The sequence below is a fragment of the Geotrypetes seraphini genome, chromosome 1, assembly GCF_902459505.1.
Source record: "Geotrypetes seraphini chromosome 1, aGeoSer1.1, whole genome shotgun sequence".
Taxonomy (NCBI): Eukaryota; Metazoa; Chordata; class Amphibia; order Gymnophiona; family Dermophiidae; genus Geotrypetes; species Geotrypetes seraphini.
The window spans coordinates 489,912,442-489,934,590 of record NC_047084.1 but is presented as its reverse complement, the minus strand read 5'-3'; the positions used below and the strand labels follow the sequence as shown (position 1 = coordinate 489,934,590).

At 42.9% G+C, this 22,149-nt stretch overlaps 1 protein-coding gene across 1 annotated transcript in view; it reads right to left on the bottom strand.

Annotated features, from left to right (window-relative positions):
- Nucleotides 1-22,149, bottom strand: part of DDX58 (DExD/H-box helicase 58) — a 117,511-nt gene that overhangs the window by 4,362 nt on the left and 91,000 nt on the right. Inside the window, exons 16-18 of the mRNA XM_033926722.1 lie at nt 21,262-21,432; nt 16,776-16,927; nt 6,985-7,131 (exon numbers count right to left, since the gene is read on the bottom strand). Coding sequence (XP_033782613.1) covers nt 6,985-7,131; nt 16,776-16,927; nt 21,262-21,432 — 470 coding nt within the window. The remainder of the gene's footprint in view (nt 1-6,984; nt 7,132-16,775; nt 16,928-21,261; nt 21,433-22,149) is intronic.

The window sequence follows — 22,149 nt, the reverse complement described above, 5'->3', positions numbered from 1 at the left end:
GGAGCCGGCAAGATCGTAAAAAGCTGGTGGCGGCAGAGGAAAACACCGCATCATTTTCGAGTGTGAGTGGGGCTGCACAAAATTCTTCACGGGGCTGCATGCGGCCCATGGGCCACAGGTTGGACACCCTTGATCTATGGCATTCAAACACATACAAGCAGAAGAGATATTGCACAGATGAACTGACTAGGTATGATTATTTACATGTCATAATTATTTTAGGAGTATCAAAATGGTGATATCATTCAAGCAGGTCAAGGTGCCTGCTACATTTTTATTTACTTATTAGGATTTAATTACCACCCTTTTGAAGAAATTCGACAGTCAAAAAAACTCCACAGAAATACAAAAGACTTTAAATCATGGAAAGCTTACTGTATATACTCGAATATAAGTCAATCTGAATATAAGTCGAGACCCCACTTTTCCCCCCAAAAAGGAGGAAAAATGGTTGACTCAAATATAAGTTGGGCGGCTTAATATTCAAATGCCCTGCCCTGTCAGGCTCTGCACCCAGCCCTCTCCCTGCCAAGCTCTGCACCTAGCCCCCTTCCCTCGTTGGGCACTTCATCTAGCTCCCTTCCTCCAAGGCACTGTGCCCAGCACCCTTCCCTCTCTCCCCTGTCAGGCACTGCACCCAGCACCCTTCCTTCCCCCCTCCCTCCCAGGCTCCTTCCCACCCTTCCTTCCCCCTTCCCTCCCAGGCTCTGCCCCCTACCTGCCCTAGCCTTACCTCATCTTGCCGATCCCCAGTGGAGATGCAGCGGGCAGGGGCAAACTTTCCAAGTTCCTGCCCTGCTGTTAACCAGCTGCTGCGAGTTTCTTCGACCACTGAGTGGAACGAGCAGAAGCGCGATTCGCGGGAGCCACTAAGGATACCTCTCAGTACCGAGCAGCAGCGCCAAATCTTGCTCCTGTTCATGCTGCTCAGCGGCTGAAGAAACTCATGGCAGCCGGTTAGCAGCAGGGCAGGAACTTGGAAAGTTCGCTCCTGCCCGCTGCACCTCCACCGGGGATCAGCAAGTTGAGGTATGAGGCTAGGGAAGGGGCAGAGCCTAGCGGCGGTCTGCAATAATTATGGGAGGGGGTGTATTGTTGGCTTGAATATAAACTGGGACCCCCAAAAATCCCGGTTTATATTCGAGTATATACGGTACTCCAGTGCTAATCAACTTGAAAAACAGCATTTATCTTGAGTAAGTTCCATAGTAGAAGTCTCCTCAACACACAACTCCACATTGAAGAAATAACTAGGTGCTCTGAACCATCTGGAGTACTGATGATGTCATTCATTTATATCATATCGTTTCACTTCAGCGATTTCCCCGCTAAAAACGCTGTTTCAGGGGAACTGCTTCTATGCGAGCCTAACGCTTCAAGTCTTCATCAACTATGTTATTATATAGTAAACCATGTATATCAAATGAATGGGGAGTCTTATAAAGGCAAGTATCTCAATTGTATAAATAATGTAGAGGAGATATGTATTTTTCATTGGAAAGGAAATTAAAGAACAAAGTAATAATAGGAGGCTACATGCAGTTAGAGGTCAGAATGATGTAAGGATGCACACAGAAGATCCTTGGTTGTGTGAAAATGGAGGTAATGTTGGAGATCAATATTTTAGTAAGAAGAAAAAACAAACATGTAAATTGATGGGTCTCATAGTCATTATTTGCAGTCATGTTTTGGCCCTTATTTTAAATAGATTCACACATGTAAATAGCAGTTTGTACACGTACAGATCTCCTATATGAGCAAATAGTGATTTCAGAAAGTCACCAGTAAGCATGACATGGTAAGGGCATAAAGAGTGAGCAGTTTGGGCATGCCTAACATATCAACACGTATTCCACACTTACAAGGGGAATTATTAAGAAATTAAGAATAGCCTTACTGGGTCAGACCAATGGTCCATCAAGCCCAGTAGCTCGTCCTCACAGTGGCCAATCCAGGTCCCTAGTACCTGGTCAAAACCCAAGGAGTAGCAACATTCCAGGCTACTGATAAGGCAAGGTCCTTCCATTTAGCGCACACATGGGTACATTCATAGCCCTTAATGTTAATAAATCAAACGTCATGTTCTTTCCCTGGAAAGACAGTTCTAAATTTATTTTTCCAATCTCTATTAAGGGTACCACTTTACACTTGATAAGTAACATCAAGATTTTAGGGGTTATCTTTGATGATAAACTAACCTAACATAATCACATTAGTAATATTGTTAAATCCACCTTTTACAGACTTCGTCAAATCCATTCAGTATCTAAATTTCTATGTCCAAAATCTCTTAACATTCTGATTCACTCCTTGGTTATTTCAAAAATCGATTATTGCAATGCCCTACTCAAGGGAATAGCCCAAAATGAAATTAGACATTTACAGATCATTCAAAATGCTTCAATTAAACTTATAATGAAAGCTAAGAAATTTGATCACATTACTCCCCTTCTTAAGAAAGTGCACTGACTCCCAGTCGCGCATCGTATACAGTATTAAGTTTGCTTACATTTAAGTCTCTGTTATATAAAAGCTCCGGCTTTCATTTATAAATCATTGATTCCCTATACCCCAACCAGATTACTGAGGTCTAATGATCAACATTTTTTAGTTATTCCCTCACTTAAAATTATTAATACACAGCGGCATTCTATCTTTTCTTACGGCTCCTCAAACATGGAACGCCCTTCCCATTTACTTAAGAGGAGAAAACAATTTAGATAAATTTAAGAGAAAACAAAAAAGCTTTCTTTTCAAGGATGCTTTTGATATTTAAAAAGCTTGACTACGAGTTTCATTTCATTTCCATAACCTTGTTAAAGTTCATTGTTTATTCTCTCCCTATTGTTTTTTACCATAATTGTCTTCTTTTCTATCAGCAATTTGTATTTATCTACCTATCCTTTCCTCTCGTTTTTATATGTTTGTAATATTAGTCTTTAACAAGCTACGTAGGTTTAGTTTTTGCTTGTTTTGCTGCCCCCTTAATTGTATGCAATTTTAATGATATGCCCATCGCTTAGAAATTTGAGTAAGCGATTAATCAAATATACAACATGGGGCTCATAATCAAAAGAGAAAAACGTCCAAAAACTGGCCTAAGTCAGCACTTGGACGAACATTTCTCAAAAACGTCCAAATGCCGATAATAAAACCGGACTTTGGACGTATTTCTAAACGACCTAGGCCTTCATAGTGCCACTCAACATCCAAAGCTAAACGGGGCATTTCAGGAGGTGTGTCGAGGGCGGGAGTTGGGCGGGACGTGGGCCGGCTTAGACTTAGTCGTACAGCATGTATAACCAAAAGTTTAACAGAGCCTAGACGGAACTTGGACGTTGTGACTTACACCATGTAAAACATGGTCTAAATCACAAAAACCCACCTAAACTCACCAGATAAGCACTTCAAACACATAACACAGACCCCCACATACTACCCCAGTGATCACCAACCCCTCCCCCACCCCCATAAAAATTTTATTCACAACTTTAAATTTCAGCCTCCAGACCATCATCACCTGGCCGCCTGGCATAGGAAAGCCTAGTCGTCCAGCCCAGAGGCAGCTTAACTCATCTTGGGGGTGGGTTAGAGAAGAGGACCCATGCCCATAAGCCCCTGTAATCACTGCATTGATACTTATACATGTGCACTCCCCTATACACCCCCAAAACCCTTTTTGACTGGCATATAAGTGGCTCCTGAAGCCATACGGGCTATTGGGGTGGTAGATAAGTGGGTCTAGGGGTTTCTGGAGGTGGTTTGGGGGGACTCACCATCACCTATAAGGGAACTGTAGTGAGGAGAAGCCATGGCACTCTTTTTGTGAAGTTCACAGCAGTGCCCTGTAAGGTACCCCACTATTTAGGTGGCATATCTGGGTGTTCAATCTATCACTTTGCAGACCCCTCCCACGTCCAACAGGGCTTGTTCTAGGTGTTTTGGACTTGGATGGAAAATTGGACGGAAATGTGGTATAAAGATGGACGATTTAGTGGCTTGGACGATCAGATTGGCAGGACATATAATTAGACGATTTTCGAAAGTAAAAAAAAGTTGGACATCTCTTTTGAAAATGTGTCTTGTGCCCTTTTAACTTTGGACGACTTGCGAGATGAACGTAAACGGACTTAGACGTCCCTTTCGTTATGCCCCTCTAAACTTGACTTCTTCAGTCCAAATTTTCAAAGGTAAACTATTTATATGACACTGGCCCCACCAACAAGAGCCACTTCATCTTCATGCACATTCTGCTGCTATGTTGCTTATGTGCTCACTCAGTGAGTGCATCCCCAACCATCTTCAATTCTACTCATCATCGTGTAATATTCTCATAATTGTTAAGAGCTTTTTTTCCTTAGCTTGCAGCAATCCCCCTTCCTTTCATCTCTTTTCCATTTCTCCCCCTTTTTATTTTTTATTTTTGCATCATCCTCCCTCCCTCCCTTCATTTATAAAGCAAGGATCCTTCCTGTCACTTCTTGTGCTTTCTTTTTTTTTTTTTTTTACATAAAAATCTTACTCTTCTTATCCAACAGGCAGGAGAAGCTTCCAGCTCTGGACACTTTTCTGTCTGAGGCAGTAATCAGGTGAACTGTGAACTTACAGGGTGGGCTGTCAAGACTACTATACTCTTCTACTGGAAAGAAGATTGAGGCAAGAACCTAATCTTCCCTTCCTGTGCAAAGGGTGCAGTAGTCTTGATGACTGGGACGTACCAAAGCAGTCCCTCGAGTCTAGGGTGGGACAGATGAACCTACCCTTAACACAGAGGACCCAAAAGTGGCATCCTGTTGTGTTGCCATGTCCACTCAATAAATATATTTGAATACAAATATTCTTGGGCAGAACTGCCTGGGCCTTCACCCATGAAGAAGCCAAACTTTTAGTGGAATGTGCTCTCAAGAAATATTGGCGGATGTTTACCACACCAGTGTACACTGACAAAATTTCCAATGAAATCCATCTAGAAATAGATGCCTTAGAAGCTGGCCTACCCCATCTAGCCTGACTGTTTAGAACAAAAAGATGATCAGAGAGCTGAAAATCATTGGTCACTTTTAGGTAATGGAGAAAAACTCTCCTCACATCCAGCTACTTGAACACCTTATCCTTTTTCTTTGAACCCATGGAATGGAACGTGGGTAAGTGGACTTCCTGATTTACGTAGGACCACACAGGGAAACTCCAGCTTCTGTAAATTTGAGAAAAGGCTCTCTGCATGAGAGAGCCTGCAACTCCAATACTCTTCTCACAGAGGCAATAGCCACCAAGAAAACTATCTTAACAGAGGGTTCCAGCAGCGACGCCTTCTGTAGGGGCTCATATGGAGCCTTACAGTTCTGAGTCCCTGTAGAACTATGTTAAGGTTCCATGACGGAAAAGGTTGTCTTACAGAAAAATGAAACCTGAATGCCCCCTTCAAAAATCTGGCCACATTCAGATGAGAAGCCAGAGAACATCTTTACACTCAAGCTTGGAAGCTACCTGCACCTTGAGGGATCCAACTGCGAAACCTTTCTCAAGTCCAGCCTGCAGAAATGCTAGGACCACCAAAATCCCCTTGCACAGCCACTGGCACACCCTCAGATGGTGCAGGAGGACCCGGACAACTTACATAGGCTTTCCACATAAGACTCACAAAATCTGGAGTAAAGTCCTGAACATAAAGTCCCAGGGACCCCTTCAGGGACTCTCCATGTTTCCTCTTGGGCTCCACAGTGTCCACACATCTGTTTTTCATCAATTCACCATCCAAGGGCTCTGGAAGGGATTTTCTCCTTGAAAAACAAGTCATCTTTAATTCCCTAGCCCTAAAGGTACCAGAGGGGGCTAAGTCCATGGCTCCCCCCTCAACACATATGCTTTGCAGCACATGGTGCACAAACACTTCTTAGCCAACCATCCAGCGCAATACTGGCATGACACAGGGTTAGGAAAGGTCTGAGGTGTCCATAACACTCAATTTTAACCCAAATTGAGGCAAATAGAAGCTTTTATTTTAAAATCAGGAAAATACAAGATGGCTGTTGCTACAGCATTTTGGTGTCAAAAAACAGCCTAGAGGAGCTTCATCAATATCAAAAAAGGATTTTGGAGGTGGGGAACTCTATAGCTAGCACCAACAAAACCTCAATTTTGAGACCTCTCCCCCTTCCCCCCCTCCCCCCGTTTTCCCCTAGACTTCTTTAGGCTGTACTGCAGCTGTATAGGTGTTTTTGCCTACCTCAGTTCACCCTGCAGTTGGAAAATGTAGATTTCAGCCTCTTTAGTGTTCAAACAGCTGCGATCTTCAGGCTGCCAGTTGGACCAGAGTCAGACAGATTTCAGACCCCCATGAATCCATGCACCACAATGGGGAAGGGAAATGCAGTTGGTATCTGCTAAAGCCTGTCCCAGACCGTAACTTGGCCAAATAGCCTTCATTCAAACACCTAGTGAATCAGGGGTGAGCCTAGCTTCTAGGGAGAAAAGTCCCCGAGCTCTACAATGAAAAGGCAGGCCGGCTAAACAGGTTCCCTAAAAGCGTTGCCCTGTTAGCTGCAGACGTCCATTCAACAAGTCTTTTTCTTCTCCCAGACAAAGATGTCCCGGGACTACTGATTTCTTCTCGAGCACCAAAAGCCTCACAATTTGAATAAAAACTCAAAAATAATAAAATATATTCAGAGCAGATCAGAAAGATACTTTCTCAACTCGCTTGCAGAAGGGAAAACTGAGGAGATAAGGCACAGCCCACTGAAGAAGGTTGCAGAGCTAAAAGATGCGAGTGATATCCTTCTGCAAGTAACTTGCCATTTTGTGCATATAACTCGTAACTCAATTGTCAAGACTACTGTACTATTTGCACTGGAAATTTCATTATTTGTGCATGTAAAAACCATGCAAACTTTGTAAAATGCCCTCCCATATAGCAACAACATTTGACTAGATACTTCTATCAAGGCAGGCAGATAAATTGAGAATTTATTTAATGTATCTCACCTGAATAACTCTGATATCATTAGTGTTGCATGCAAATGTTTTGCATTTTGAACACAGCAACCTTTTATTGCCACCTGTTGGTTTTGGTTGAATTGTACATTTTTTTAAGTCACGAATTTTCTTCTCTTCAGTTTGTAAAATATTGACCTGAGGAAAAGAAAATAAGGCAATTTCTTATATTAATGACAAGAAATAGAACATTATTAGACTACTGATAGCTTATAGACAGGTACAATGGAAGATTAGGTTCTTACCTTAGTAAATCTTTCTGTTAGAAGACATAGGATTCTGTACTGAAGCTGTCATCCTCCTATAATCGCAAACTTTACACAAGGTGTCACTCATTTCTTCCAACTCCTCCCCTTCACCAGTAAAGAATAGTGCCCTCTTCAGATAGTACAAAACAATCAAACTCTACTGAAACAGAAGAAAAAAGGAGAGGCACAGAGAACTTCCCAAGAGACAACATACATCTCTGTTCTGCTTTATAACTCAAGAATAAAAGAACAATAAACATGAACTCACAACTTGTGAGTATCCAGGAACCAACCTGCTATGTGCAATGAGCACAACACTGTGAAGACCCCAAAGATTAAGAATAGCTTTATTGTATTTTTTTTTCTTACTCTTCCAAATGACAAGAGAAGTTGTCCTGTAACTGATACCTATCGTTACCTGATCAATGTTTAAGTTCTATTGTAGTTCACTGACAATGGTCAGTCTACCTCTTTTGTAAACCACATAGAACTGAAAGGCTTTTGTGATATATAAATAAAAATGTATGTTATGTTATGTCCGAGGCAATAAACAGGTGAATCAGAAGTCTGCACAGGGTGGGCCGTACAGAATTCTATGTCTTCTAACAGAAAGAAGATTACAGAGGTAAGAAAATAATCTTCCATTCTATTGAAAAGACATAGGATTCTGTACTGAAGCTGATGTACCAAAGCAGTGCCAAACATCTAGAACCAATCATACCACACAAACACTCCCCGCCAATAACCACACTCCCCAGTCACTCCCATGCGGTAGCTCCCACCCCCAGCCCCACAAAACTCAAATGCACACTTCCCACCCCGCTCACAAGGGAGCCCCCCCACACCCCCATACAGCAAGCCACCGAAGAGCAGAGAATAGCCAAGATACTGAACACCCCTAACAAATAGAAGTGGCAGGAACATCAGAGAAAGAAAAACCTGGGCTATGGGCTAATGCCATGCCCTGGAAACCCCAAAAGGTTACAGAGAAGGCATACTTAACCAGAGAAAAGGTAGAGGAAATTGCCAAATACAGCCATTGGAAGCAAACTAACTCAAGTTCAGGACAGGGGCTGGGGTCATTCTTGGGAGCTTAGACCACAGCTATCTTTGCAGTGAAAGAATCTCCAGCAGACCCAGAACGCGGTCTCCTGTGAAGCCACCCCATCACTCCATCAGTCCAATCCTTGGTCCAACCGGCTACAGTCCAGAGCTGGTGTCATATACATGGAAACAAAAGTTAGCAGGCCCAGCCATCGGGCCCAGCCAGGGCCGAAGTAGGCGGTCAAGCCTTGAGGTTATCCACGAATAGGCGGGCTTCATCTACATCCTTCAAAGTGAACGATTTGCCGTCCTTCCAGACTCACAGCTTAGCTGGAAAAGTAAGGGCGAATTGGATGCCCTTAGAGTGCAGTGCTAAGCAGTAGGGTGTCATTAGCTTGCGCTACGCCACCACTCTGATGGAGTAATCATTGAAGAGGAGTATCTTCACTCTTTTTAATTCCAAGGGCCCCTTCTTATGGTATGTCCACAGGATGTTCTCTTTCTCCCTCCAGCTGTTGTATCTGGCAATTGCGGTCCGGGGTCTCCGGTTCTCTGGCAGTTGCGAGGAGCCGATCAGGTGGGCCCGTTCACAATCAAAGAGCATTCCAGTCTCTTTCAGCTGCAGCTGTTCCAGGAGCCAGGAGGAAAAGATGTTATAGAGCTCCGCGTCCGTGACTGCCTCCGGGAGCCCCACCAGCTTGAGATTATTTCTTCGGCTCCGGTTCTCCTGCTCATCAAGCTGCTCTTTCGCAAGTTCAGTTTCTTTTTGCAGCGTGATCACTAGAGCGTCAAGGCCGTTGCACGTGTCTTCCTGTGCTGCTACTCTTTGCTCCACTTCGATAAGCCGGCGAGCATGAGAATCAAACTTCAAATGCATTTCCTCCATGCTCGACATATTCAATTGGTCCGCCAGCGCTGCGGATACCGATCGTGTGATCTCCTGCACCCAGTCCCCTGCGGGGACTGTAAAAGTTGCGGTCTCCTCCGCCATTTTGGCTGGGGTCAGAGCAGGCCGATCTTTAACTGCTCTTGCCGGTTTTATGGGAATGCCAGATAGCAGGGTGCCATGGAAACCACTGCTGACACGGTGAAGCACCTTCTCTTCCACCCCAAAAAGCACAATCTGGTCTTCGGTGGTAAACAGCAAGAGATATAAGCCGATATTAGTGAGGGTATGAGGGAGCTCCGCTTGCCCGCGTCCTCTCAGGCAGGATGCATCACGTGACCCCATAAATGATTGTTTCATGGAGCAGTTGGTTAAGGAACCAACAATATGGACAGCTATTTTACATCTAGTTCTAAGTGGAACGCAGGACACTGCAAAAGGTAAAATATGTTGGGATCTGTGTGGCAATGAATGATCATAATATGATTACTTCAGAGTTAATAACTCTGGAAAGAAGACACTAAGGAAATCTACTGTTATCGGTATATAACTTTCAAAACATAAACTATGGTAAAATGAAAAACAATTTTAAAAAGCTGATAAAAAGAGCAACTGCAAAGGTTAGGAGTTTAAATCAGGTATGGACATTATTCAAAAATACGCTATCATCTTGAAAGCCCAGACCCCATATTAAACAAGGTAGAAGGAAGGCCAAACAACAGTCAACCATGGTTAAAAGGAGGTGAAAATGGAAAATGGTTAAAAATAGTTTGAAAAGAAGTTTATCATAAAGGCAAAAACTCCTAGTAAATTTTTTTCAGGTACATTAGAAACAAAACCTGTGAGAAAGTCAATGAAACCATGAGATCATCAAGGAGTAAAAGAGGCACTTAGAAAGGACAAGGGCATAGCAGAATGAATTTTCTTGCTTTGGTCTTTATTGAGGAGGATGTGAGTAAAAAGAGATTAGGTTCTTACCTCGCTAGTATCTAATTTATGGAGGAAGATTTTATATATTATAAGGAAACTTAGGGCTCCTTTTACTAAGGTGCGCTAGCGTTTTTAGCGCATGCTATAGCAGAAAAATTACCGCCTACTTAAAAGGAGGCAGTAGCAGCTAGTGCATGCGGCAATTTAGCGCATGCTATTCCGCGCGTTAAGACCCTAACGCACCTTTGTAAAAGGAGCCCTTAGGCTAGTGAAATTATGCGTTTTTAATCATTGTTTTGCACTGTTGGTTCAGATGTTAGTTTTACCTCAACTTGATTACTGTAATTCTTTATATTTGAACTTAACATCAAAACTGATTTTAAAAATTGCAGTTGCTCCAGAATACTTCGGTTAGATTAATTTTTGGTCTAAAAAGATATGAAAGTGTTGCATTAGCTTATAAGAATCTTCATTGGTTATCGGTTGAGAGTCAAGTTGCAGCTATACTCACTCGAGGAATGCAGAGAGAGGGGAGACATGATTGAGACGTTCAAATATGTCACGGGCCGTATCGAGGTGGCCCACGGCAACGAGAGGGCATCCGCTGAAACTCAAGGGTGGGAAATTTCATGGTGACACCAGAAAATATTTCTTCACCGAAAGAGTGATTGATCGCTGGAATGATCTTCCACTGCAGGTAATTGAGGCCAGCAGCGTGCCAGATTTTAAGAAAAAATGGGATTGGCACGTGGGATCTCTTCATAGAGGAAGGTAGGGGTGGGTCATTGTTATGGGCAGACTGGATGGGCCGTGGCCCTTTTCTGCCGTCAGTTTCTAAATTAAGTTTAAATCAGCTTGCATAGTTCATCATATATTACAGACTGACTCTTCAGATAATCTGATTTTGCTTTTTTCTCATTTGCATTATTCTTCCACCAGATTATGTGGTACTTTATTACTACATTTTCCACAGATTAGAGGAGTACGATATAAATGACAGCTCAACTCTTGCTTACGCTGCTATTACAATTTGGAATAATCTACCTGTTAACATTAGGATCAATATCAATTACTTAAGGTTTTGTAAAAATTTGAAAACTTTTTTTATATGACTTGTGATATTCATGGTATGATATTTTAATTGGTTGCTTTTGTATTCTCCTGTAGATTTTACAGCTTCTTTGGATGTAAATCACCTTGAATCTTTTTGGCATACTGCGATTAATAAATTGTGTATTAGATTAGATTTCTTTTCTAGTAGATAAGTACGTCATTCTGGACATACGAGTAATGTCCTCCCATGCTTGCAAACCATGCAGAAGAAATCCATTCCAGTTTTTTAATCCCTCCTCCTTCACTAGATAGCTCTGCTGCCTCTATCAGTTTGTACCAAAGCAGGCGATAGTCCCATATAGAAAGAGATGTGAAGGAGGTTTATGGGGAAACTCCCCGATTTACAACTCTGTTCTGCTCTGAAATTATAACATGTTAAAACAACTGAACAATCAAAACAATGAAACAATCATGTCAAATAGAAACATTTATGGAGCTCAAATAATACCCCAATGTGCTCTAGAAATAGACTATTCTGAAGGTCTGACTGACATCCAAATTTCAGTTTGAACTCAAAAGTTCTGAATGAAAAAGTATACAGGAGCAGGAGGTAACAGATAGGATCCACTTGGATTGGAAGTCTGAGGCCTTTGACCCTCTGAAGAAGAACTAGGATCATATACCATGGTCAGTGAGGCCAATCAGGCGCCACTAGGACTACCAAGCTGGGATGGAACACAATCCCATGAATAACTCTCGACCAAGCATGGACCACGGGGAAAACACGTACAAGAGCTTGTTCTCTGGCCATGGTTAGACTAATGCATCCAACTCTTTACTTCCACGCTCAGATCTTCGGCTGTAAAAATGAGGCAACTTAGTGTTCACCACTGAAGCCATCAGATCCATCTGTGGAGGCCCCCACCGCTGAACTATAACGTCGAATGCCTGTGGAGACAGAGACCATTCCCCCAAGGTCAAGATTCTGCTAAGTGAGGAAGTCGGCCTGCTCATTTTCCACTCCGGCTATGTGCATGGCCGAGAGAACCTGCAAGTCTGCATCTGCCCATTGGAAGAGAAGTTGAGCTTCCAAACGCAATGAGGTACTTCTAGTGCCTCCTTGTCTATTGATATATGCTTCCGCTGTTGCATTATCTGAAAAGACTCCAACTGCCTTGTCCTCCAGAGACTTCTCCAGAGTCTGAAGCACTAGACGAATGACTCTTAGTTCCAAGCGATTTATGTACCATGTTTATTGAGCCGGGGTCCTACGCCTATGGACTGGACATCTATTATAGTGACACCCCACACACACATACACACACTGTAAAAGCTGGCATCAGTCATTAGTATCTCCCAGGAGGAGATGTGAAGAGACATGCCCTTTAAAGAGCAGCTGGCCTCAGCCAGAACCTCATGCTGCTCTTCTCTGTAGGTAAGGGGTACGGCCGCTGCAACAGCGAGTCAAAAAGATGGGACCAGCGAGAGAGGAGAAAGCCTTGGAGCGGTCTCATATATGCTCTGGCCCAAGGAACCACCTCTATGGTCATTACCATTGACCCCAGGACCTGCAGATGTCACGCAGTGGAAGTTGGTCTCTGGAGTAGCTCCAAAATCTACTTCTGGAGCTTCAGTCTGCGTAGCTCTGGAAGAAACATTTGGCCCAAAGCCACGTTGAACATGACTTCCAGGTATTCCAGGCACTGAGTTAGTTCCAGCTGACTCTTCTTGAAGCTGACTATCCATCCCCAAGTTGAAGGAATTGTACCACTCTTGAAACTGCCAGCTTGCCTTCCTCCTTGGATAGAGCTCTGATGAGCCAACTGTCCAAATATGGATGCACCTGTATCCCAGCTTTACAGAGCCAAAGTGCACTGCTACCGCTACCATCACCTTGGTAAAGGTGTGAGGTGTTGTGGTCAGGCCAAAGGGGAGCACAGAGAACTGGAAATGCAGCTCCACCACATGAAATCACAAATACCTCCTGTGGGCTGGGAAAATGGGAATGTGAAGATAGGCCTCCATCAAATCTAGGGAGGCAAGAAATTCCCCTGGAGCCACAGCCGCTATGACTGACCCAACGGTCTCTATGAGGAAGTGTGATATCTTCAGAGCTGCGTTAACTGATGAGGTCTACAATCGGTCTGCAGTTATCTGAGTCCTTCTTTGGCATGATAAAGTATATGGAGTATCTGCCCAAGCCCAAGTCTGCGCCTGGAACTGGTTCTAAGGCCTGAAGAGCCAGGAGCACTTTCACTGTAGCTTGAACTTTGAAGACTCTCTACGGCCGGCTGAAGACATCACAAAGCAATCAGGCAGGGGGGCACAGAACTCTATTTTGTACATCTCCTGGATCATATCTGGAACCTACAGGTCTGCTTCAATTGGAGATCAGACTGACCAAAAGGCTGACAGCCTGCCTCCTAACAGGGGGAGCTTGGCCTTTGGCTTGGCATCATTGTGCTTTCTTAGTGGCTTATGAGGGCAAGAGCCTGGGATTTGCTGCTTCCTACCCCCACTGAATCTCTGACGTGATCCCTGAAAGGGTTTTTACAACGTTTGGCCTCCTGAATACATACAAAATCTTTGGAAGCCTTGAAAATTATTCTAACCCAAACTCCAGGCTAATAGGGGTCTGCTCTCCGGTAAGGTCTGGCCATTAGGTCATCTAGGCACTTGCCAAAGAGTATCTGCCCCTGAAAAGGAAGCCTGCTTAGAATAGCTTTAGAAGTAGCACCTCCTGCCTACTGTCTGATCCAAAGCATCTGTCGAGATAACATAGGCAGAGACCTTGCTCATAACTCTGATAAGATCATACAGAGCATCAGCAATATAATTTACCCCAGAAAGGAGCTTCTGGGAATCTTCCCCATCTACTGGATCGGAGACCTGAGAGAGTCAAGTGTGACAAGTGCGTGCAACAAAGGAAGATGCAGCTGCCACCTTATTGCCTAGGGCCAAAGCTTCAAATTGATGCTTGAGGAGCAAGTCCACTTTGCAGTCCTCCTTCACTAGGGAGGTTCGTTTAGTGACCTGAGTCACTAGTGAATACACTTTCATCTGAACAAACAACTGCTAGAAATTTGGCTCTATCTGATACAGCTTAGCCATAATTTTAGCCACTTAAAGCGATCCCACTGGCAACTCCCAGTGGTCAGTAACTAGCTTAGTGATGTCCGGATGCGAGGAAAAAAATGCAGCTGGAGTCACAGAACTGTTCATAACTGAACACTGAGAAGAAGTAATTGATGGAACTTCCAACATTAACTCTTGCAATGAGGTGGAAATAACACTTGAAAGCACAGACACTGAACAATTGGCACACTGCGGGGTCTTCCACCTGATCCAATGTGCACCACCACCTCATAACTGCTGTCCTTCCACAGGGAAACTTCATCCTGGGATAAAAGTGGCATGGAATCAGGCTTGCTATCCTCTCAGTCTGAGAGAGACTGAACCTCCTGGTCCAAGTCTATGTCCTCATCTGGCTGGGGTGCCTGTTTCGGGAGAAACATCTGTGCCACCATCACTGGTGTGCTGCTAACAGGTACTGAGGACCCTCAGCAGTTTAAATAAGCATTCCACATAAGGCTCACAAAATCCAGCATGAAGCTTTGTACTGGGAGCCTCTATGACCAGCAGGAACTCCGTTGGTCCTCCTGGGATCCATGGTCCCCACGTAACTGCGCTTGGCCAATACAGAATTGGAGGGTCCTGGAAGGAGTCTCTTCCTTTGGGGATGTGCCTCCTGTGGTTTCCCAACCCTGGAGGACTCAGGGAGAATGAACCCAAGGCTTCTGCCCCTCCCCTATACGCACATGGGACATGGACACTCCTCAGCCGATCATCCAGTGAAAATCTGGCATGATATAGGGGTATTAGGGCAAAAGAAAAAAAAATTGTTTAAAATCCAATATGACCACTGTCAGAAAAATCGTGCCCAAAACGGCTCGTGGAGACCTCCTTAAAAGAAAAAGTCATAGGGAAAATGGATTTGGAGGTGGGGGGCCTGGTCTCAGAAACTTCAACTTTTAAGGAACACCACCTCACCCCCCCCCTCCAATTTTGCTCATAGACTTCAATAGCCTTACTTTCGGTGCCATGTGGTCCCTGCCTGCTTCAGCATAGGATTTCAGTTGGAATCAAAGGAAGAAGAAATCTGCCTCACAGATTCACTGGACAAACCTGGTCTTCTGGCTGCCAGTTGAACCAAGGTCAGACAACCTCAACCCCTGGAAAACTGTGCTGCAAAAGGGGAAGAACCAAGAAACCAGCCCATTGTTAATCCCGGCTGAGCCAGGAAGGAGCCCACATGGCCTGTGTTCAAGCTCCTGACTAAATCAGGGATGTGTGCAGTTACGCAGGGCCCCTGAGCTCTAAAACAAAATCCTAGCAGGCTGGCTATCTAGGTGTCCCTGAAGAGCTGATCCTTGTAGCAGCAGATTTCAGCCATGCAAGTCTCTTTCTTCTCCAAGGCAGAGGTCCCACCAAGTGGGAACCTCCGGCACCAAGCCTCCAAGAAAACTGAGCAAAACTACCTAAAAATAATAAAATATTTCTGAGCAACTTGCTTGCAGAAAAACTGTGGGGCAGGAGCAGCTCCCTGGAAAGGAGGAGGGGTTGGAAAACATTATTGACAGTTTTCATCAAGCAACATGCTGGTTGGGACACAAGATGCAAGAGTTCAGTACCACTAGACAAACTGCACTAGAAATGCATTTTAGGCCTCACCAGATGAGCAAATTAATTAAAACAAACCTTATTTTTTTCTAACTAAACTAAAACTTAGCTTTTTACACTGGGTCATCAACCAAAGGAAGCTCAACTTGGTTAACAATAATTTAAAAATACTGAAAGAAAAACAAACAAGAATTTTGAAAGGATTAATTTTCAAAGTGTTTTGCAAATAGAAAAAAGTTTTTAAAGATTTGCGGAAGAATTGAAAAGGACTGGGGCTCCTCAAAATTAAGGGGAGTTCATTCCATAGTTGAGAGAATTTTAGCCAAAGATTGGCTAAAGATCTTGACTCTAATTCCTTTTCTGGACGGAAGGAAGAGTTTGAATTGTTGGATGCCTAGGATAATCTGTAAACGTTCCATAACAGAGGAACAAGGGGAATAAAAATACCATATAAGATTTTGAAAGTGATGCAAACACATTTAAATTAAATCCTGAGATTAACTGGGAGCCAGTGAAGGCTCAGAAGCAAAGGAGTCACATGGTCAAATTTACTTTTTCCAAAAATCAGTTTTGCAGCGGTATTCTGAATCAATTGTAATCCTTGGAGACAGATCTTTGTGATTCAGAAATAAATAGCATTACAATAATCTGGGACAATATAATTGACTGGACCAAAACAGAAAAATGTTGATGATGGAAAAGAGTCTAACCTTCCTCAGCATTCGTAAACTAAACATGCATTTCTTAACCAGAGAATTTATTTGATCCTTGAAGGTAAGAGAGGAATTGAGAAGGACTCCCAATATCTTAGAGTAGAACTCGGTCTACAAGGAAGCCCCAGAATACAGAAATACAGTGGGTTAGGGGGTTAGGAATTTGTATGTGATATCCTGCTTAGGATGCATTAATTTGGGTGGGGAGGGGTTTTAAACACCGATTACCTGTTTCAAAAATTGTTCCTCACTTAAACGTTGTAACTCATTAACAGCTTTATTCATCATATCTTCCTGATGATGGTTAATCTTTTCTTTCTCAGCTTGGTCTGTTTTACTAGTCACCAGGATACATTTGCTGTCTTTGGCTCTTCCACGACCTACCAGAAGACATTAAATATTACTGAAAATGGCATGTTGTTAACAGTTCAGATAACATTAAATCAAATCCAAACCCATTCATTTGAGGACTTTTCATACCCATGTGCCAGTATACACACATAAAAGGACTCTTACTGTTTCAATTATCCCATGCATAAAAGTATGCATGGTGAAATTAGGCACATACTTTTATTTTTAAGTGACAAAACTAGAAATGTTTAGGGAAGGAGTTTGGGTGGGACATAGGCAGTGCTACAATTTACACACATTTTATAAAATATGCACGTACACGGTACTGGACAGACTTGCACGGTCTGTGTCCCATATGTAGTGATTTGGTGTAGGATGGGCTGGGGAGGACATCAATGGGAATTCCACTAAATTGGAACATGAGGATGTTACTAGCCAACCTGCAAACAGGATGGTTAGATAGGCTGGAGTGAGCTTGGACTGCAACTTCAGCATTTGGAACATAGGACAATACCAAGTGGACTTTACAGTCTATGACCCAGAAATATCAAAGAAGAGACAAGTTAATTTAATCATGTATTTGCAATGGGTATAACTAATGGGTGGACTAGATGGACCATTCAGGTCTTTATCTGTCATCATTTACTATGTTACTAAATTCTACATGTATTTTGACCTCTCCCTGGGGATTAAGAGGTAGCTTAAACCCAGTACCGTAAGCATATAACATCACCAGAATAGACTCGATTCTTAACCAAATCTTCTTTAATGCTTGGAAACAATTGTAGCCTCTGCTACCAGAATCCACTCTCAACCAGTGCTCCCTAGACTCAGGGGACTGGGAGAGTATTTCAGCACATGCTGAGTGGTAGTGCTATGGTACACAATGGGAAATAAGGTACAGTACTGTAGGATGCTGTGAGGTACAAGAGGGTGAAAAGACTTGATGGAATTATAGTGGTCTTGAAGGCATGCACAGCTAGATCAGAGAGCTGCTTCAAATCAAATAACACACAATATAGCTAGTCAGGCGTCATTGTAGTCAATACGATGAAACCTTCCGCCCAATGTGTGACGGCAGCCAAAAAAAACAAACAAGATGCTAGGAATTATTTAAAAAGGGATGGTTAACAAGTCTAAGAATGTTATAAAGCCTCTGTATAGCTCCATGGTGCGACCTCACCTGGAGTATTGCACTCAATTCTGGTCTCCTTATCTCAAGAAAGATATAGCAGCACTAGAAAAGGTTCAAAGAAGAGCGACCAAGATGGTAAAGGGGATGGAACTCCCTTTGTTTGAGGAAAGACTAAAAAGGTTAGGGCTCTTCAGCTTGGAAAAGAGATGGCTGAGGGGAGATTTGATTGAAGTCTACAAAATCCTGAATGGAGTAGAACAGGTACAAGTGGATCGATTTTTCACTCCATGAAAAATTTAAAAGACCTGGGGACATTCGATGAAGTTACAGGGAAATACTTTTAAAACCAAAAGGAGGAAATATTTTTTCACTCAAGAGAATAATTAAGCTGTGGAACACATTGCCAGAGGTTGTGGTAAGAGCGGATAGCGTAGCTGGTTTTAAGAAGTGTTTGGAAAATTTCCTGGAGGAAAAGTCCATAGTCTGCTTGCCTTGGATCGTAGTATGGAATGTTGCTACTCCTTGGGTTTTGGCCAGGTACTAGGAACTTGACTGGCCACCGTGAGAACAGGCTACTGGGCTTGATGGACCTTTGGCCTGTCCCAGAAAGGCTATTCTTATGTTCTTATGGCAGACAGGGAAAAATGCTTGAGTACCTGAATAAATTTATGTAAACTGTTCTGTGCTCCCTTGGGAGAACAGTATAGAAAAATTGAATAAATAAGTAAACTAATTGAATAACAAGTCAATCAGTGCTGATTACTGGTTTCATAACAAGAAATTATTACTGAAATTTGACTTTAATTTAAATCTGTGTGTGCAAATTTAGGTGTGGAATTCATGCTTAAAATTTACGTGCAGTGCTAAAAAGGAGACGTGGAAATGGCAGGGCGAACTGGGAGCAATCCTCAAAGTTACACATATAATATATAATCTATATATATATAAAATCGGAGGTATGTGTGTGTGTATGTGCCGCGATCACGCAAAAACGGCTTGACCGATTTGAACAAGGGGAGGGTGATAGATCGGTGGGGGAGCTTTTATGTGGGATGGTGTCAAATAAGGAGTTAACTAGTCTGAAGAGTTTATTGGTGTTTAGGGATGGGGTGTTAATAAATTGGGAGTAGTGCTTGTGGCGCTTTTCTTTGATCGTTTTTTTGTATTCTGTAACTTTAATTCGCCATGAGTGTCTGTCAGTGTTTGTGCCTGTTTTGCACCAGGTTCTTTCCAGTTTGTATACTTCACGTTTGAGGGCAAGTAGGTCAGCATCGAACCATTTGGCAGAGGAGCGGTGTTTTTTCTTGCAAAGTTTCAGTGGAGTAATGTCATTTAGGGTCGTATTGCTGAAGTTGTTCCAGTCTGAGATGAAATTAGGGTCGAGATCTGGGATGGATGTTGGGTTGTAGTGGGACCAGAATTCTTCTGGGTTAAGTTGGCCTCTAGACCATATTGTTTTTTCTTTGTGGATGGTTCTTGGTTGTTTTTTTAGTTTGTATTTTAAGCCAGTGTAATTTGAAATTGCAACGGAGGTGGTCAGACCAGGGGGTGGTGGTCCAGTTTTCTTCTTTAAGGCTAATGCTGGGGGTTGAAGAGGTGTTGGGGAGGAAAGAGATCAGATCTAGGTGATGGCCTTTGTCATGGGTTTTTGTAGGGGGTGGTTTAGGGAAACCTAGGGATGTTAGGAAGGAGAGGAGATCAGCCACGTTGGAATTCATTTCCTGTTCAAGGTGTAGATTGACGTCGTATTCAGACTCATTGTATTGTATTGTATGCAGAATTATTGTATTGCATTAAGACCTCTTGTAATTCGCTGAATGTCCAGCCTTCTTACCATGTTAACCGCCTAGAAGTCGCCTGACTATGGCGGTATAGAAAAATAAAGTTATTATTATTATTATTATTATAAAACACACCCTAAATTTAGAGGAGGGAAACAAGAAAAAAACCATTCTGAACCAAATTCTCCCTGCCAGGCTTTGCACCCAACCCCACACTCCTTGCCAAGCTCTGCACCCTGTCCCCCCTCCCTGCCAGGCTCTGTACCCTGTCCCCCCTCTGGTGGTCTAGTGGTAGGCCGGGACAGGGCAGGCAGGGACAGAGCAGGCAGGCAGGTAGGGACAAGTGACAGGGTGGGTAGGTAGGGAGGGAGGCAGGCCTCTCCCCCCCCAGGCAGGCAGCAGGAAAGTCCCGGCCTCTCCCCCCCAGGCAAGCAGAAGGCAGGCTCTGGCCTCTCCCTTCTCCCTCCCTACCCCCCAGGCAGGCAGCAGGCAGGCCCCGGCCTTTCTCTCCTCACTCCCCAGGCAGGCGGCAAGAAGCAGGCAGGTCCCAGCTGTTTTCCTCCTCCCCCCCTCGCATACCCCAGGGAGGAGGAAAAGGGCTGGCAAGAAAGGGAGGGTAGCAACATTAAAATAAGTTAATGGGGGTGGGAGGCGCTTTGCGTATTCACTCCATTAGATGCACCCTTATTTCCACCCACTTTTGGGGGGGGAAAAAGTGCATCTAATGGAGTGAAAAATACGGTATGTTATGCTGTAATCTGTATAGGTTTATGGGTGATTAATAAATCTCAATAAATAAATAAAATGTCAAAAAACCTGCCTTGTCTTAGAAATGCAGCTATGTTCTTTCACTAAAGAGCACATGGCTCCTGGTAGTAAAGGAAGAATAGCACCATTGTCAGTAATGTAACTTTTGTTTAAAATATTTATTGATTTTTCCATTTGTCAGGCACCCCTAATATACAAATATATTAATTATTTCTTATACTATGATATTTTATACTGACTCTTTTTTTTTTTTACAAGCAAATATATTTATTATTGAGTTGAAATACATTACATTCCTTTAAAAAGACTTGTGTTGCTTTACATTGTACACTAATGTTTTCATTTATAGCAACACACATGTATTGTCTGTGGCATTTCCTTTTTTTTATTGAAATTTTTCTGATTACAAACCAAATATCAGGAGCATCACAGTCCCAACAATCCACCCAAACCCTCCACAGAACTCACGCTTCTTTAATACAAAACAGACAGGAAAAACTATCTGGAACTGCCCCCCCCTGACATTTTTTGTTTGGTTGACATATTGTAAAAAGCACATCAATGAACAATTTGGTGCTTCTACCATAGGTAGAAGGTAGCCCAGTGCTTTTTAGTGAGTTGAAGTTATTCAGAGTCTAACCAGATCAGAAAAGCAATGCCATAATTCCATTTTCCTTACCTCTAACCTGAATCATCTTTATGACATTACCAACATATTCATACAGAAGGACAAGGTTACACTGTGCAATATCAATTCCTTCATCAGCAACTGACGTAGCTATCAGCACCTTGCTTTCTCCGTTGGTTTTGAATGAATCCAGCACACCTTTTTGACTTGGTAAAGTCATTCCTACAGTATCAAAACCAAAGCAAAATTAAACACTTCACAAAAGACTATAAATATATATTCACGTATAGCTCATGCAATTCTCTCATTTTTGCATGCTTCACCGGTTAACCCTGTGGCCTTAGCCAAGTCCTTAGGTAAGACCTGATGAGTCTGGCTTTCAGGCTATCCACAATGAATACAAAAGATGGATTTGTATCCAATGGAAATAGTGCATGTATATATTTATTATCTCCAATAACAAGGTAATATATAGAAATAAAACAAAAAAACAAAGGAAATAACCAATATATTTTTTATTGGACTAACACAATGCATTTTATGATGAGCTTTCAAAGGTAACCCTTCTTCTTCACATCAGACATTTTGCGGAGTATACACAAAAATCCAGTACCAAACACTCTCATTTTCCAAGCTGTAAAACATTTATCTTGCTTTTTCAAAAAATGGTCGTGTTTGCACACAGAACAAGCCATTGGGATACAGGAGGGGCCCTATTTGTAGACGACTGGCAGCAGAACAACGGGGTACCCTAGGGGGGCACTGCAGTGAACCTCATATAAAAAGTCCCAGGTTCATATCTCACCATTGCCCCCTTATATTGTTATGGTGAGCCCTCCAAAACCCACTGTACTCAACTGCACACCACAGCCCTTATGCCTGCAGGTGACACCTATATGTGAGTATTGTGGAATTAGGATGGGGTAATGTAATGTAATT